Source organism: Leptidea sinapis, chromosome 8 (genome assembly GCF_905404315.1).
Source record: "Leptidea sinapis chromosome 8, ilLepSina1.1, whole genome shotgun sequence".
Taxonomy (NCBI): domain Eukaryota; kingdom Metazoa; phylum Arthropoda; class Insecta; order Lepidoptera; family Pieridae; genus Leptidea; species Leptidea sinapis.
In genome coordinates, this window is record NC_066272.1 from 10,162,800 (window position 1) to 10,182,736 (window position 19,937).

The 19,937-nt window shown below is 35.5% G+C and overlaps 1 protein-coding gene across 1 annotated transcript in view; it reads right to left on the reverse strand.

Annotated features, from left to right (window-relative positions):
* LOC126965772 (glutamate dehydrogenase, mitochondrial) overlaps positions 1 to 19,937 on the reverse strand; it is a 42,487-nt gene that overhangs the window by 1,985 nt on the left and 20,565 nt on the right. The window contains exons 3-6 of the mRNA XM_050809529.1: positions 10,219 to 10,358; positions 8,566 to 8,659; positions 8,295 to 8,452; positions 1,412 to 1,573 (exon numbers count right to left, since the gene is read on the reverse strand). Of these exons, the coding sequence (XP_050665486.1) occupies positions 1,412 to 1,573; positions 8,295 to 8,452; positions 8,566 to 8,659; positions 10,219 to 10,358 (554 nt within the window). The remainder of the gene's footprint in view (positions 1 to 1,411; positions 1,574 to 8,294; positions 8,453 to 8,565; positions 8,660 to 10,218; positions 10,359 to 19,937) is intronic.

Here is a 19,937-nt window from a genome sequence, read left to right on the forward strand (position 1 = left end):
CCTGTCTCACGGCGAATAAAATGATCTATTATAATTGATTCCATTTATAAATCTTAAGATATCGTTCACTGTAGACATGTCAAACGGTTGAAGAATTTTTCTGCCCAAAGAGATGCTACGTTCACGCATTAAATAAAATACTACCTTCGCATAATTTATCTAGAGTCTAGACTATAACAGAAACTATAGCAACCCTGTAGGAGTCTTGAAGGCCAGGATTGAGAGTTGTTATTAGATACAGTCTGCAGATCTATAGAGCGTACTTGGGCTAAGATTTATAATAATAATAATATTGACACACTATTACACAAATTATCTTGCCCCAAACTAGGCATAGCCTGTACTATGGGTACAAGACAACGACATAGTTAATACAATAAACTTAATTAAACATACATAAATACATATAAACACTGGGAAACAAACATTCATATTCATCATATAAATGATTGCACCTACCGGGATTCGAACCCGGGAGCCTCTAGATTAGTAGTCAGGGTCATTAACCATTCTGCTATATGGATCGTTTATATATATAAAGAGTATTAAGACTTTGCCCAGACTTTACTTACGCAAAATTTAGCTGAGTGTGATAAAACGCGAACTTGACTTTTACATTGCGCTGTCTTAGCATAATTTATGCTGTAAAATGGTCATTAAAACGAAATCAAAGATTATGCTAAGCTAACACTCGGTTAACTTTTATGTAAGAAGTAAGTAAAGTCTGAGCATAGTCTATATATACTCTATAGATCTCAGCCTAAGAATAAGCCTATTAAAGACAGACATTTATAAATAGATTTAAGCGCTAAGGCATTGCAGTTCTTTTTACCCAAACAGGTGAGGAAAGGGCACATAGATCAAGAAGTAATTTATGTAAGCATATAAAATTTTATTTAGCATCGTAAAGGCAGCCCTTGTAAGAAACGACACCTTTACATTACGAATATACTTATGAAATACTGACAGAATATTGAATCAAAATCCACTATCTATCCACATAAATCATCTATGAGTTAATGATGTCGATAAATATATTATTTGTATGAGATCACTAAAATTATGTGGTCTTAGTATGTAGGTACTATTTAACAAAATGTTCTTTGATGATAATTGACTTGATAATATACAGATTACTACAACTACAAAATATAATATTTAATAATCGTAGTCAACTTATTGTCAAAACCGCGTAACTGGCAAAGGAAATCCTAATATCGACCTAGATTCAATAGCAATAACACCCATTTTAAAGCATTTATAGTTTACTGTCTTGTGAATTGATTGTGTGACATTTTGCGTTAATAATCAACCGTAGGAAGCACGAAAAGACTTCTTCCATGTTTTATATACATTCCCTGATACATAATAAATACTTCTTACGAAAGACACTAAAGAGTTGTTGGCTTACCTTAGCTTGTATTTTGTGGGCGTTGTCCTTGTGAATGACTTGTTCAATAGCGGCCGGCACCAATATGTCGCACTTCTCATACAACATGTCTTCGCCCTGGTAAGGCTGCGCCCCCGGGAATCCAACGATGGTTCCGTTCTCGATCCTGTAGTCTTCCAATTTCTGAAATATCAAATGAATGTTGCTCGAGCGTTATTGTGATTTCTTAATAATGCGAATACTTTTTTTTATTGACACAAAATTATCTTGCCCCAAACTAGGCATAGCCTGTACTAGGAACAAGACAACGATATATTTAATACAATATACTTACTTAAACATACATAAATACATATAAACATCCATGACTCGGAAACAAAAATCCATTCATCATATAATATGTTTTCACCTACCGGGACTCGAACCCGAGGTCCCTGACAGGTAGCTCAGTAGGCAGGGTCACTAACCACTGGCCTATATGGGTCGTCTATGTATAGCAATTGAACTATTTAGCTTAAAACTGATCCAATAGTCATTTTGGATATCCGTAATTGATATGAGAAGCGTGTTGATAATGCTAAGGCATAAATGAATACCAGATTCGGTCGTTTGTATACTTACGACTGATAGTATTCACAACGCCACGTTATCAGTAAATTAATAACATCAACCAAACGAGTGTTGTAATGAAGTTAAGTACAACATTACAACACTCGTTTGGATGATGTAATGGTAACTAGGACTGGCTTTTTTAATCAGAATCTTTTATACAGGATTCATATTATGTGGGTGTAGATAAAGTCTTGTATGCAACTGTCGATAGTTAGGTATTAAAGCACTTATGTGATACTATTATCACTAAATCTACATTCGTGTTTTAATACCCCTTATTACACAACAGTTGCATAAATAATGTGGTTTCAATAATGTCTATCGAACGAATCAACTATATCTATTTTTGTACAAGTATGTTTTTAATTGAAATTACCTGATACTTTTGATTAAAAATATAAGTTTTTTATACAGACAAAATATGTACGTATTTTTTTTAACGAAAATAAGGGACGGGACGAGCAGGACGTTCAGCTGATGGTAATTGATATGCCCTGCCCATAACAATATAGTGCCGCTCAGGATGATTGAAAAACCCAAAAATTCTGAATTCTTTTTAACCGACTTTAAAAAAGAAGGAGCTTCTCAATTCGTTGGTATGTTTATTTTAATCAAATATTTGTTTCCGAAGCGGTGGTAACGTTAGAAATGACATCAAAAAGGATTCTAAAGTAATCAGTTTTGAGAAAATAAACGCCTTTCATACCTTTTAATAGAGATAGATTCTACAATGACTGTTATATACATAACAAATTAGTTTGTAGTCGAATATATGAATCATGTTTAAATATAATCAAATATTTCATAAAATAATAAAATTAATTTAAGGATGCTTCGTGAATTTAGAACCAATTAGATTACCGTCAATTAAAACAAAAAAAATTGTCGGAGGCCACTTGAAATGTAACATAATGTAAGTTAAAATGTAGTTATGAACTAAAAACTAGTTACGAAGTGCTGTGGTTTCTTTAACTATTTTGAAATTATGTTCAAATTTTGAAACCTTGATGGCAAGTTAATGATTGATTCGTAACCACAGATCTTTGCGTCCTTCCTTCGATATAAATAAAACATGAAAAAAATATTAACGCTACCATATTTATGTTCTCCTTGTATCTATGCAGTAATAACGTCGTGCGAATCACGTTAGAATATATTAAGGTATAATCGCGTCATACATAAGACAATCTCTTTTTCAACTATGATTGCCTGGTACCAAAACACTGTATAAAATAATTGTCTTACGAATTTTCGATCAGGACACGTGTCATGGACGCGAGTTGAACATTTTATACTCATCGCATGAAAAGTGCTCAACGCCGCTAAAGAAGTTTCAACTTCAAAGAGCCAATACGTACATAGTAATGCAACTCAATTAAAGATCAAACAGGAGTTAACATATTTGTTTTGTGTTGCACGTTCATGAATCACGATGAGATGTACAAAGCGTGTTCCGTTCATTATTAGCTGTTATCGAGCAATGTTATATAATATGATTTTAGTTCAATCTTTATTTTAAATAGCTTAAATTGATTACAATAGAAATGAAATTATTCGTTTCACCTTGCCAGTTTTATTCTTTACCTAAGTGATTATTCCGATTTGTAAATAATAATAATATTGACACACTTACACAAATTATCTTGCCCCAAACTAGGCATAGCCTGTAACTATGGGTAAAAGACAACGATATATTCAATATACTTACTTAAACATACATATAAACATCCATATTCAACATATAAATGATTGCACCTACCGGGATTCGAACCCGGGACCTCTAGCTTAGTAGTCAGGGTCACTAACTATTTGTCTATATGGGTCGTCAAATTCTTAACTGGTGGCTGGATGATATTGTTACCGGGAGGTCTGCTTGATGTGTTTTTTATAATTATTATTTCCTTTAAAGTTAAAGTTATTATATATTTAATTTTATGAAATGCTCACATAATGCCTCTATTTATTTACGGTATGTGTGGATTGATGCATCTACTATACTCAATAACTCTTGTGTTTATAAGTATTAATTTACTTTTTTTTCTTTTTTTGACTTACTCGTGTAATCCTTTCAGTTTTTGACATTTGAGTATTTTTGTTGCGTCACTTTGCATATATTGCAATTGAAATGATTTGTAAAACAATTAAAATGTAAATCTTGACTTAAAAGAGTGGCACTGAGTTTTTTGCTACTTCTTCTCATTAGCTCAACCCTTTACGAAGGAGCGGTAAATTCAATAAGAAACAATATTTTTAATTTTTTTTGACATTCGTAAGTGTCATTTCCGTGACCAACATGAATAAAGTGTTTTTGAATTTGAATTTGAGACGTTTGCAGTTCGTGTGTGCCCTCGTGAGCGAAATTCGTGAGTTTTCTCTTTTTTTTATGACAATAAAGGACGTGAGGAGCAGGACGTTCAGCTGATGGTAATTGTAACGCAATGCCCATTACAATGTTGTGCCACTCAGTATCCTTAAAAAACCCATAAATTCTGATCGGCTTGAGACATAAGATGTTAAGTCTCGTTTGCCAAGTAATTTTACTAGCTACAGCGCCCTTTAGACCGAAACTTACACATTATTGCTTCACGGCTAAAATAGGCGCCGTTGTGGTACCTATAATCTAGCCGGCATCCTGTGCAAAGGAGCCTCCCACGGTATTCAATTTTAATTATTTTCAGTAATATTTTACATGCACAACTTGAAACTGCAGAGTTTTTTATCATCCGTGTACTTACGTTCATAAAGACTGATTGATTTTTAGAACTGTAATGTTATTTATACTTTAAAAAAACTTGGCAAAGTAATAAAAGGTACCTACAAAGTAGTTTGTAATTCAATACCGGTATATTAAAAACATGATAGACATAATAATATATATTATACGTAATACATATAGAGAGATAATGTCATAATAAGCGCTGCTGGTGGTAGATATCTACCTAATTTTATCAGATAAGGGAGTTTCCGTGAAGTACGTTGTCAAGATTAGGTTAGGTACTTTCGACCAAGTTTTGCAAATATGCGTTGCACTGTTTGAGCGAAAAATATACATTTTTGATATTAAAACAAAAAAATATTAACATGTATGTTAATATGGAATACCGTACTCATTGGTACGATATTGGTATTTGATAGCAAAATAGCAGATTTTACAAATTATTTAGTAAAAGATAATTCAATTTTACAAACGTTACTGTATAGATTTTATTATTGTGATAATACAGGGGATCATAAGATTTATTGATTAGGTTTTTTTTTATGAAAATACGGGACGAGACGAGCAGGACCTTCAGCTGATGGTAATTGATACGGCCTGCCCATTACAATGTAGTGGTACTCAGGATTCTTTGAAAAACCCAATAATTTTGATCGGCAGTACAATTAATTGTTAAGTCTCATTTGCCCAGTAATTTCAATAGCTACGGCGCCCTTCAGACCGAAACACATTAATGTTTACTCATTATTGCTTCACGGCAGAAAAAGGTATCGTAGACATTGAGATTGATTGATTGATGGACTGGGAGTGTATTATAGCGGACTATCTTCTGTTTGTTTGCAGCATAGGTCATAGACTTAGGAATTCAAATTCAAATATTTTTATTCATAATCACTTATTGAACGTCAAAAACTACCACCCATCCAAAATAGACTGCCTCGGACCTGAGAAGAACGAGCGCAAGAAACTCAGCGGGCTTTTTTTTTACTAAAATATGGATTACAATGTTATATCGTAAAATAAACTAAACTAAGAGCCTGAGGTTCTCCGCTTCATTCCCAGTCTGTGGTATCATTAAGAAAATTATTTAAGTTATAATAACCCTTCCCACACTAACGTTTTTTAACAATTATTTTAAATTTCGTTGAATTGCGTAAGACATCGGCTGAAACTAATTCTGGAAAGAAACAACTGATGTCTGTACCTACTACCTATATTATTAGCTTCACCAAATTATTCAGTAAATATTCACTCACGAGTCACGAGTTATTTTATTAAAAAGTGTGTCACACAAAACTGACAATTACACTCAATTAAGGAGGGAAAATTAGTATTAATTGTACAATAATTGAGGACATGTTTATTTTGGTTACCCGTGTACATTATAAATATTGAGCATAACCACAATATAACGCAATGACCAAGAAGAGTTATTGCTTTTATTTAAGGATATTATACATCTAGAATTTTGTGGGGCGATGTATTGTACTTTTACAACAAGATCCCCGAAAATGTTCAAAACAAAAGTCTTACGATATTCATAAGAATTGTTAATAAACGTTTTTATTTCGTATGAAAATTAGGGCCGAGACGAGCAGGACGTTCAGTTGATGGTAATTGATACGCCTGCCCATTACAGTGCAGTGCAGCTTCTTCAGCAGGATTCTTGAGAAGCCCAAAAATTCTGAGCGACACTACAATTGCACAAGTCACCTTGAGACATAAGGTGTTAAGTCTCATTTGCCCAGTAATTTCACTAGCTATGGCGCCCTTCAGACCGAAATACAGTAATGTGAACCAGTAATGTTTACACATTACTAATTCACGGCAGAAATAGGCGCTGTTGTGGTACCCATAATCTAGCAAGCATCCTGTGCAAAGGAGCCTCCCACTGGTAATAATAATATTATTATTATTATAAAACGTTTGCGTGGTAAAGGTTATCAGGCTATTAAATAATAAGTTCAATTGTACAATATTACTTAGAAACCATGTTTTTTTATGAAAAAAAACCCGATGAGTTTGTTGCGCCCGTTCTTCTCAGGACTGAGGCATTCTTTTTGGAATGGGTGGTAGTTTATGACTTTCAATAAGTCATGTCACATCCTATTTTGAATAAAAATATTTGAATTTGAATAATTATGGAATACCATTTGCTTCGTCTCAGTTAAAGCAAAGACTAGTGTAGTGGTCACTGGTACACATGCGGCACATCACTATAATACTGTCATAAGAGACAGATCTGTTAGATATTGATTTCACAGGTCAGCGGTCACTCAAATATGTTTACGAATCTCTAAATAAGTATCCTGTATATTCCTATAAAAATAACAACTAATATTGTACTTATAAATTAGTGATAAGTAATTCTACCATTGTGGGTGATAATGGCTACAGAACATTTGTATGTTCGCGAATATAAAATGCGTGAGCGAGCGAGAGGGATATCAGTTCAATTCCAATATTTTTATTCAAAATAGGATTTAAAATACCCTTTGTTCTACCAGAGGATGAGGTATGAAGTATGAGGTTTTACAATACAGGTATATGAGTCCAAAACTTAAGTACCGCCAGGAGAACATAGCTTAATGGCCAGGCAGGCCTCCAGACAAGGGCACCAAGGACCTCTGGATAATCATACAAGTTTGCAGGTCTTGGAAGGCACAAGACCAATCGATGTGGACAACTTTGCGTGTCGCTTTTGTTATAACAATCGTAAGAAAAGGACGAGCGTGTGGGACACCTAATGTTACGTCACTACCGACGCTCATACTCTGTAAGAACACCACAGGTGTACACTTGTAATGTATCGCCTTAGAAACAGCGTAACAGGAAGCTCATTCCATAGCTTATAATTATTATGTACGTTGAAGAAAGTTCCTTGAAAACCGCACTGTGGAAATATATAATAGAATGTGACGATGATGTGTGACATATAATAGAAAGTGAAGATGATGTGTGATATGTAATAGAATGTGACGATAATATGTGATATATAATAGAATTTGACGAAGATCTATGATATATAATAGAATGTGACGATGATGTGTGATATATAAAAGAATGTGATGATGATTTGTGATACATAATAGAATGTGACTATGATTTGAAATATATAATAGAATTTGATGATAATGTGTGATATATAATAGAATATGACGAAGATCTGTGATATATAATAGAATGTGACGATGATGTGTGATATATAAAAGAATGTGATGATGATTTGTGATACATAATAGAATGTGACTATGATTTGAAATATATAATAGAATTTGATGATAATGTGTGATATATAATCGAATATGACGAAGATCTGTGATATATAATAGAATGTGACGATGATGTGTGATATATAAAAGAATGTGATGATGATTTGTGATACATAATAGAATGTGACTATGATTTGAAATATATAATAGTATTTGATGATAATGTGTGATATATAATAGAATACGACGAAAATCTGTGATATATAATAGAATGTGACGATGATGTGTGATATATAAAAGAATGTGATGATGATCTGCCATAATAATAGAATGTGACGATGATGTGCGATATATTTTTGCTCACCTTGGGATCAATACCGTCAGGGTTGTAGATGGAGCCGTCGTGCTCTATGATACCGATGCAGGTCGCTCCAGCCCGCACCAAGTAGCGGCAAGTGTGAAGGCCAACGTTACCGAAGCCTTGCACGATGAAGGTCTTGCCGCCCCAGCCGGGTGTAGTTCCTACAATTAGCCATTGCACGATTTCAAGACAACTTTAATTCCTTTTCACAACTAAGTAATATTAGGTAATTCAAACTGTATATTCTTAATAAAGTTAAAATTATATTTTTTACCGATCATGCTCATGTAGTTGGCTTCGTTGATGAAGTTCTCAAGACCGTGGAAAACACCGCGTCCAGTAGCTGATACTCTGCCGTGAATACCACCCTGAATTGCAACATTAGATATATTAAATAAAATTCTTCCTTTTACTTAACTTTTTGATAAATCGATGGGTAGTTTCTTTGTACAAGACACCGAAAGTCTTAGTTTTAGAAGGTAAAAGTTCCTTCAATTAAATAATTATACGTTCTAGATGCAGATTTCTAAATAATTAATAGTAATTAGGGATTTTCATAGGAAAATCCCGCAATGTCGATATAGTAGTCATCGCGCACTCGTTAAGGGCATGCCTCGCGCGAGCTGTTGACTGTTCTATGACGCATGCCCCTGTTGAACCAAAAAAGACATAGTGTGGACATAGCAAATGAGATTGAATCTTATTTCTGCCCCTAAAATAATGTCCATATGCCTAGTGCTTATTAAAAAGGATCTGTCGCTCTCGTCAGTAGAAGAACTCGTAAAATTTTATCACAGTACGCAAAGGCGGCCATATTGGTCAAATATATAAATAATGTAAATATATAATAGTAAATGTAATAAATAAATAATGTTTATATAATAAAATATATTAATAATGATTTTTAAATACCGTTAATCAGAAACTGACATGTAGTTACCGAAAGAAAGACATTCCTTCTATAATCTTAGTGCGCCCGCACGTTGGCTGCGGTTGGAGCATACTGGTCACTTGATCATTAATACATAGTACTTTAGTACATTTTTGATCGAAGGTAGATATATAGTACTATAGTACATTTTTGATCGAAGGTAGATATATAGTACTATAGTACATATTTGATCGGAAGTAGATACAATGGCATTCTTGTATCAAGTTGCAGATAACATATGTAAATTTGAGCATTTTACAATTTATCAACTTATAAATAAACATTCTTGTATCATGCAACGTTAGTGCATTTGCAGATAGTCCTAGTGTAGTCTTACCATAAATACTGGTACAAGGACAGATCTGTTTTTCTTTAATAATTAAGTCTTTCTGGTAAAGTTTGGCAGTCTACAGAACAGTTTTAACTTTTTTATTTAAATTTCATTCTTTCTTCTTTTCTTTTCTCCAAAAAAAGACCAGAGGTCTTGGTAAAGAAATGTCCTAGCATCCCTTCTAGTAGTAGTCTAAGAGCCCGTGAACCCTAAGCCTACGTTATTTTATAAAAGCTGAAAGTTTGTCAGCGCATGTTCCCAACATAGGTAAGAACGATGGACCATTATGGAGTTTGGGTTACAGTGGCTTTGGCAGGTAAACGGTACTAAGGGTATGTAAAATACCAATCTAAATACATCAAATAATAAAGTGAAATTATTCGGTATTACCTTCAGAATATTATTAACAAATTACGTTATTCTCACATTTACAATGTTTGTCTGGCAAGGGGTTGGAACTATCAAGTGTCTGGCTAATGAGGAAACATCATCTACTTATTACTCAAGTATTATATATAAAAATCAGCTTTAATACTATGACGTAAGTAAAATTATAATTTCATGAACATTAAGGGTGTCTGGCATGGGGTTGCCACGATGTTTCTGGCAATGAACCTACTTAATTAACATCTTATAGACAAGACAATGACGTGGAAATATCATACCTGATTGATTGGTTTCCCGGTAACACAAGCATGCGCATTGATGTCTTGATAACCAATGGTTTTTGCGTATGTATCTGCGATCCAGGACATTTCTCGCTCTCCTGTGCCCATGTCAGGGGCTGGCACGTCCACACCAGGCCCTTCAAAAACAAACAAAATTTAAAATTACAACTTCACATTTTACTTTATGTTTGGCATATTAGATAAAAGGAATGTTAAGATTGAAAGTCAATTTATTGTTGAATCGTAATGCACGGAAATTCAAAGGATTATACATCTTCTTCTTCTCCATCAGCCGGAAGACGTCTACCTACTGCTGGACAAAGACCCCCCCCCAGATTTCCACGACGATCGATCCTGCGCTGCCCTCATCCAACGTATTCCGGTGATCTTGACCAGATCGTCGGTCCATCTTGTGGGGGGCCTACCAACGTACGTGGTCACCATTTTACTGCCCCAAAGGCCAACTGTCCCACGAACTATGTGCCCTGCCCACTGCCACATCAGTTTCGCAATTATTTGGACTATGTCGGTAACTTTGGTTCTCCTACGGATCTCCTCATTTCTGATTCGATCTCGCAGGGATACTCAGACCATAGCCCTTTGAGCGACCTATTGAGCGGATTATACGTATTTACATAAATTTTGTGCTTCTCTGCAAAATATATTATTAGCTATTTAGTATAGTATATTATTTCAAAAGTATCCTAAAAGATAAAAAAATGCCCACAGTAACTATTCAACGCGGATGAAGTCGCGGGTAAAAGCTAGTACTAAATAATACGAAATAAAAAAATAAAACAAATTTTACCAGCAGCAAACTACTGGCAAAATGCGCAATTACTGTAGGATCACCCGAGTCGATAAGACTGTGAGCTTTTCACCTCAGGAAACCTTCCATAATATATAGGCTTCTTATATAACCTACTCTACTTAATATAACATATAACCTATTCTCATTTCAAAGGCCGGCGACGTATGTCTTGCCCGCGCTCTCTAAAGTAGATCAATTATTTCATCCTTAGCAATGTGCATTCTTACAAAAAAAAATATACAACCGCATTTAAATTGACTCACTAGTAGGTATCGGAGAGAACGGGTTTCATAAATACTTGAGAAACAAGAATATTGATGATTTGAAAATCTTATTTAAAGTCGTGTCAAAAATGCACCATTAACTCCCGAATCTAATTTTAGGTATGTTGCACGATTCGCTCTCAATCTTATGAATAACTTTTATAACTTGTATAAAACTTTGCTTGTAAAAATTCGATTTATAGATGCCTTAATAATGTTGACAGAAAAAGGGGGCCAAAGAAAAACAAAAGTAAGAATCAATGTAAATCGCTATTAGTTTCGCACGGCTGACATTGGCTAAACAGTTAAAACCTAACGGATATAAGCAAAATTCAATTTACCTGAGTAGTCCACGAAAGGTAAACGTAACGGTCTAATGGTCGACGACCGACAGATTGACTACAAATAACATAATATCACTAATAGACCAATGCTGGAGCCTTTGAAAATGATAAAAAGTGAAAAAAAATCATTGTAGGATGAAACCCATTGGAAAAAAAAAAGAGAATATAACAAATATGAAAGGAAAAATAATTTACGGGCTATCTGAGGTCGGGCAGTGTTTGAAGTTTGAAGTGAGGTTGAAAAAGATATAAAAAAAAAAACAAAAACTTTGTTATTTGAATTTTTCACATAAGTTTTGAGGTTATGTAAAAAAAGTGTGAAAGTTGTAGATCTTTTTATTACGGTCTACAAGTTTACGTAAATACGTCAGTATCGGTAAAGTTGCAATAATTATTAGATTAAAAAAAGAATAATTTGAATATCATTTGTTTTTCATGAAGTACTTTGCAGTATATCGGAGCGTATTGTCGAAAATCGATAAAGGAGTTGTTCCAAAATGAGCCAAATGGCTTTGTACGTTTATTCGATATAGCTTCAGCTTCACTAGCTACGGCGCCGACCGAAACACAATAATGCTTACACATTACTGCTTCACGGCAGAAAAGGCGCAGTAGTGGTACCCATAATCTAATCCGGCATCCTGTCCAAAGGAGCCTTCCACTTTGAAATCAAAATTCCCGGATTGAAAATGCTTAAACTAACTTTGTTCTTCTCTTACTGACACCGCGTTGGGTCCATAACCGTCACGTTTTCGCTTGTGTTGATTTTTTTCTTCTATGTAATAAAATTATCATTTTGACAGAAAGAAAAACAAATGGGGAATAGCTGGAATAACATTTCATTGTCATTATTCAACTCAGCCAGATACAAATACATCCTGAGAGAGGACGGGCCACTAGTTTTCTATATCTCGACAAATTTGTTAGCTTTTACTTTGATCTAAACCGCTGCTTTTTGTGAGTAAAAAATATTGTGTAATGGTTGAACTTAGATATCAGAAAACATATTTTGTTTGTTTTTCTGCTGATTTGTTCCTAATTACAATGCTATTCTCTGAAAAGGCTGAAACGATTTTCAAAACGCTGATAACTTTTTCCTTCACAATGATCTAACAATGTTTTACCTTCATATTTCAATGTGGTGATATAATATGATTATAAATGATCTACTTAGAGCTGTACTTGTTCGGGGCCGTGCAGTATATGGCTTCAAATCTTTGTGACAATGGCGAGAGATTTACTTCGCCCATTGCCTTCACTACAACCGCACAAGCCTACGCTGTGGAATTGAAATCACAAATCGTAGATAATAATAAAAAAAACCTTTTCTTTACTAAAATATGTTGCTCTATCAGAAATTAAAATAAATATTATGTTAAACTTATAATTATCTTTATAGGTTAACATAGTACAGGTTTAAAGTTTTTAGAGTTGACAACAACTAAGTTATATTTACATGTAAAGTTTTTTAAGTCAGGAACCCTTCGCGTGAAGGCTCTTCCAAGGATTGCCTTAGATCGCGATTGTTTTCATCGTGGAACAGCCAATGTGCCTCCAGATAATGCTATGGTATCGTATTATTTATAAAACATTGTAAATATAGTACCGAATTTAACGGACGATGCTGGATTCGAGCCCGCGCCTCTCGTGTTTCGTCCCTGCGCTCTTAACGACTAAGCCATCCATGTATTGCATGATACAGTCAGGTTTAAGCGATGAAAGACCACTGGCGAATGTCCTTTGGGCTATGAATCTGTGTATCGGTGACATGGTTGGTGAGATCTTTATATTTATTAGACAGGGACGTTCGGTCACGTTTGACCGAAAGCGAACATAACGGAACATGACACGATGTTAAAATACATAGTGTTTACGTTTTAGTTGCATTTTATGAAATAATTTTTAATGATTTTTTTTATTTTAATGTTTAATGGATCCAACGATGTCCCACTGGCTCGGAGCGCTACAAAGTGGAAACTGCATTTGCTCCTTAGCCTGGCGTGATGCGTAGCGTCTCTCGTATCTCTAAAGTAAAAGGTCGAGTCTACCTTTTCGCATGCTCTAGTCAAATGTTTGATTGGTCACAGAGAGCAGTTCATATCATTTCCGCACCAGAAAGTGTGGCTCCACTAGTGTTCTTGTCGATAATAAAGGATACTAATTTGATAATCTCAGCGCTGAAGTATTAGTTTAGGAACCTCCCCCGCACGGCCCGGACTCCACCAAGCAGAGGCAGATGAGAGGAGATGTGTGTGTGTGACAGCCAACAGGACTAAGATATTCACATCATGTCTCCACTCTAGTTATTGGATCTTATTTATTGTATAGCGCGACCTTGATGGGGTGGATGTGAAGAGTGCCGGGAACACAAGTTCTGTGGGAACGTGTGAGGCCACGCAGCGCTACCGAGAACAGATGTGAGCAGTTCACCCTCAGTAATTAGACAGAGTGTACTGGGCTCTCAATATTGTTATCGACCTGACAGCCCCCTGGTTACTGAGCCTGACCGCAGTGCTAGGGTGACGGGTTCCAACTGGTGCGTGCAAACATCTGTATGCACGCTCCAGTATCTGTATCTGATGATGAATGAGTTTGTGATGTTTGTTCGAGGGTTTGGATGTTTATATACGTATTTATGAATGAGTATGTATATACATCCCTACTAATATTATAAATGTGAATGTAAGTTTGTTAGTTACGCTTTTACGCCGGCGCTGCTGAACCGATTTTGATGAAATTTGGTACAGCGATAGACTAGAGCTTGGTAAGGGACATGGACTACATTTTATCCCGGAAAAATCCATGATTCCCGCGGGCTTTCTGAAAAACTGAAATTTCGTCGATGAGCTATAACTATACCAATAGTAGATTAAGTTCGCCATCGCAATCTCCCTCGAAATAAGATTCATTCTCATTCAAGAAACGGGAGCGAAAACGGCAACCGGAACTGGAGTGAGACATGAGATAATCTTCAAATCCGAACTTCCGTATTATTTTTAAAAGCCCTTTCTACGCGGACGAAGTCGCGGGCATCAGCTAGTAGTATTATCTTATTTCGTGGTCTGGCGCAGATTGTTTCAAGCTTTGCCTAGTATGGGGCTGGATAATGTTTAAAATATAATATATTTTAGAAGCGCTTACGTTTGGTTCCACACTATAATATATATTTATATATATATATTTGTAATATACAAAATAATAACGATTTTTGTACTTTTCCTTCACTGTTCTGTGAGAGGTTTTTGTAAATTTTCGTGTTGCAGGCTAATCAATTATTATAGAACTCTGCATAGGTGTTGGTTGCCTGCTTAAATTATAAAGATTTTGTTGATATTATGATTTATTGCCTTCAGTGGTAGATTCAATAATAAGACAAGTCTCGCAACTCAGTTTTTCTACCGTAAAAAGTTGTATACCAAGTCGGTCAATTTATTTAGACCCGACCGTTCTGTCTTAAGTTATTACATAATTAGCTAAGCTAACATCAACTTACAGTGACCATATCAATATTGAAAATGTTTTACGTTTTGAATAAATAGATTAATTTGGCCATCGTAGGAAAACACATTGTCGTATAAAAACACAATGCATCTCACGAGCACGGACGAGTAAAAAAAGAAGGACTCCGCGCCGTGATATTAGCAAGTGATGCACCGTTATGCTAGTGTGAGTGCGGTTACGGGCGATACTAGTTACACAATTTTTTCTCCCTTAAATAATCATATATGGCCACTAATACTTTTATATAGTATCGTTTTTACACTTTTCCACAACGCACGACGGCATTTTAAAAATATTTTATTGCGACGCAAACTGATCTGTCACAGACGATGGCAAATCTTATAATAGCGGTCGATCGACTTGTATTAGTGAAAGTGTGTGCGTGGGGCTATGTATTTACTCGTTTACTGGCTTGTTATGGTGCTTCACTGCTATGTAAGGTGACAGGTGACGAGTAATACAGATTATATATATATATATAATTAGATTTTTCGATGCGATGGCCAAGTTAACCTATTTATTTAAAACATAAAATATATTGATTTTAATGAATTGAGATTATCATGCTATCAGTTGGAGATTCCATTGCATCATCAACATCAGCCGAAAGAATCCACTGCTGGACAAAGGCCTCCCCCAAAGATTTCCACGACGATCGGTCCTGCGCTGCCACCATCAAACGTATTCTGGCGATCTTCACCAGATCGTCGGTCCATCTTGTGGGGGGCCTAGCAACACTGTGTCTTCCGGTACGTGGTCGCCATTCGAGGACTTTACTGCCCCAACGGCCATCTGTCCGTCGAACTATAGGCCCAGCCCACTGCCACTTCAGTTTCGCAACTTCGTTCGGTCGGTAACTTTGGTTCTCCTAGGGATCTCCTCATTTCTGATTCGATCTCGCAGAGAAACTCCGAACATAGCTCTCTCCATTGCCCTCTAAGCGACTATGAGCTTTCTCATAATCAATTGCTTAATAAGTTAATATTATTTGGTGCACTGTTGCTAGGTCATGAGCCGTGTTATCAATGTTACATAACACAAACACAGACGCCTGTTGCTAATTCTTTTATCGATCACATTATCGGAATGTCTACTTTTCGTTATCTGTTATTCTCAATCTGCGTTACGTCACTATACAGTAGGTGTGTGAGGACGTGACCAAATGAACGTCAATATTAATCCATCTGCTAACATGTTTCACCTTGTCGATCTGAAGAAGTCGTGAAGCGTTGAAGGCAATTTATTATTTGTCAGATAAGTATTGACTATTGATTAAATATGTGACATAACTGAAGAACTGTGTGATGTGCTTGTCAATAGCCCGGGGAATAAATCGGTTAGACGAATGCGTTACAGTACTAGGTGGGAAGCGCCTTTGCACAGGATGCCGGCTAGATTATGGACACCACAACGTTGTCTATTTCTGCTGTAAAGCTACTGCTTTTCACATTACTATGTGTAAACATTATTGTGTTTCGGTCTGAAGGGCGCCGTAGCTAGTGAAATTACTGGGCAAATGAGACTTAACATCTTATGTCTCAAGGTGACGAGCGGAATTTTAGTGAAGCTCAGAATTTTTGGGTTTTTCAAGAATCCTGAGCGGCACTGTATTGTAATGGGCAGGGCGACTAGTCCATTATTTTCATTAAAAAAAAAGTAGTACTAGTACCAACACTAATCCCTTGGGTGTGGTGGCTCTGCTGCTCCTGTACAGCAGTGAACGTTGCACATTAAATGTGTGCTACTAAATACTGTACATAATCTAAATATATAAAAATGAATTGCTGTTCGTTAGTCTCGCTAAAACTCGAGAACGGCTGGACCGATTTGGCAAATTTTGGTCTTGAATTAATTGTGGAAGTCCAGAGAAGGTTTAAAAGGTGAATAAATAGGAAAATGCTGCTAAATTAAATAAAAACAACAAATTTTTTTTTCCTTTGATGTGTCCATACATCATTTCTATGGGAAATTGATTGACGCACGGTTTGACAGTTCTGCTGTGAAACAATTTCATTACGACAGCAGGGTGCATATTTTACGAAATTATTTTTGATGTTATGTACATATTATTGACAAATTCATATAAAAACATTATTTTATTTATTATATACAGAACAACGTCTGTCGGGTCAGCTCTCAGTCTAATAAATACACCACTAGTTTGACCAAATTAAATTTGGGTAGTGTATGACTTTTGAATTGTAGAAGGGAACTCAATAACTAATTATTTTTAAACAATATTTAATTATTTTTTATCATGCGCTCGCTAAGTAATAATGACTGACAATCATTTTTTTTGATAATAAGACGTACAAACTAACAGCTTAATACAATAAAACCTCAGTATGAATAATTTGTATCATCCTGACAAGCACTTTAAATATATAATTCTTGTCTCATTCACGTCATCACATGACTGAAGACGTGGTTCGGAATATAGTGACGTCACTTCCTGTGTTAAAACAACTGATAATATATAGAGTAGATATTATTTTAGACTAGCTCCGCAACACGCTGTAATCTCACAGTACGAGTTGATTGTAAATATTTGCTTTCGTTTTGGTTTTATCTGAATTCCACCTTCGCACGACACTCCACAAACTTCGACATCATTTTCACCATCTGGATATTATGTGACGTTCCCGTACAGTGCGATTGTCAATGAACTTTGCACCACGTACTTCCAAACTGTAGAATGAACTTCTTTGCAAGATACTTCCAGAACAATGCCAGGTCTTAAGCGGCTTTCCCAAGAAATCACTAGTGGGAAGCTCCTTTGCACAGGATGCCGGCTAGATTATGGGTAACACAACGGCGCCTATTTCTGCCGTGAAGCAGTTATGTGTAAACATTACTGTATTTCGGTCTGAAGCGCACCGTAGCTAGTGAAATCACTGGGCGAATGAGACCAGCTTATCTCTCAAGGTGACGAGCGCAGTTGTAGTGCCGCTCAGAATTTTTGGGCGTTTCAAGAATCGTAATGGGCAGGGCGTTTCAATAACCATCAGTTGAACGTCCCGCTCGTCTCGTACCATATTTTCATAAAAAAACATCGCCAAAATAGCGCATAATTGAAAGCAATTCTTGACGGTTTATATAAAGCTTATATTTTTCCAAAATAAATGTACATCTACAGAATATGAGAAGAAATTTCATTTTTCTTCACATTTCTTTTTTTTTATAGACAGTGCGAAAAAAATCACCAAAAAACTTATATAGTTGGAGCCATGCTATCTAGATAAAAATTGTACGAAAATTCATTAATTGTACACCAATACAATTTAACATGACATATTTTTGTTAGTTTTGTAAAGAAAATTGTATTATGTGTGTAATAAATTAAAAATGCTTCTAATTCTGAATTAAAACTATGGCGATCTTGTGCGAGAGAGGTAACCTAGCTCCGCTCGATTCTTCAAGGCCATTGGTTCGGTCCATAGCCTTAAAAAGTCGACAAAAGACAGTGGAATCAACAAATATTTGTATAATTTTGCAACATGTTGTTCTAATTTTTGTGGACTCTTCGCATGTTTCGCTTAGTATCAGATTGTTATTATCGCGTCGGATGTAATGAATAATTCAAAACAGCTAGTGAATATCCGCTTGCTTCCTTCAACATTATTTTATTCAATCATTGAAATTTTTAGGCGATTTAAAAAAATACAGACATAACATTATTTAAAAAAAATACAAGCATTTCAGTGACGCGAACTCACGAGATTTCACCCAACCAAAAAGTGTCTAACTATTTATCTTAATATTTATTGAGTGCGCCAGTCATGAGCATGTCGGTAACTCGAACACTTAAGATTTTTCCCTACCAATAAGTGCTCAACGCAGATGTTTTCAGAAGTTGAGAATAATTGAGAGAAGAATTGTATTTACCCCGCCATGCGGACTCTATAAATCCATACCATAGGCCACTTAAATCATTTTTTTTGTGTAACAATAGTATAATAGGCCCAATGTAATTGTTATATACGATTTTATGCGACACAACGTTGATATTTTGACTTTTAGGGTAGGACCTACTAATCCTGTCTATCTCATCTTGCACGTTATAATAAATCGGAATAAACTGATTTAAATCGGAATCATTTTAAATAATTTACAGAATGTAATCAGATACTAAAGCTTAAATATGTCCTTACAACCATAAATAGCTTGTATGAAGCCAATAACTTTCACAAAATTAACGATTAATTTAAAACAATTCAAGCGGAGCGAGTCTACTGTCAAAATACTCGCAGCCCGGGCGACTTCGCTTGAGCATGGTCTAAGAGCCCGTGGACCGCAGACCTGCGTTTTTTTATAAAAGCTGAAAGTTTGTCAGCGCATGCTCCCAACACAGGTAAGAACGATGGTCCATTACGGAGTTTAGGTTACAGTGGCTTTGGCAGGTAAACGGTACTAAAGGTGTGCAAAATACCGATCTAAATACATCAAATAATAAAGTGCAATTTTGCGGTATTACCTTCAGAATATTATTAGAAATCACGTTATTCATTGCCAGACACTTAACATCAAAATCAGTTTATTCACGTACCTAGGTCGCGGAAATGACACTTATGAATGTCAAAAAAAAAAAAATTCTTATTGAATCTACCGCTACTTCGTAAAGGGTTGAGCTAATGAGAAGAAGTAGCAAGAAACTCATGGCCACTCTTTTATATCAAGATTTACATTTAAGTACATCGATTAAAAACCATTCAAATTACAATGTAATACGTAAAATGTAAAATGCTGCAACAGACACACTCAAACGTCAAAGTCTTACACGAGTAAGTCAAAAAAGTA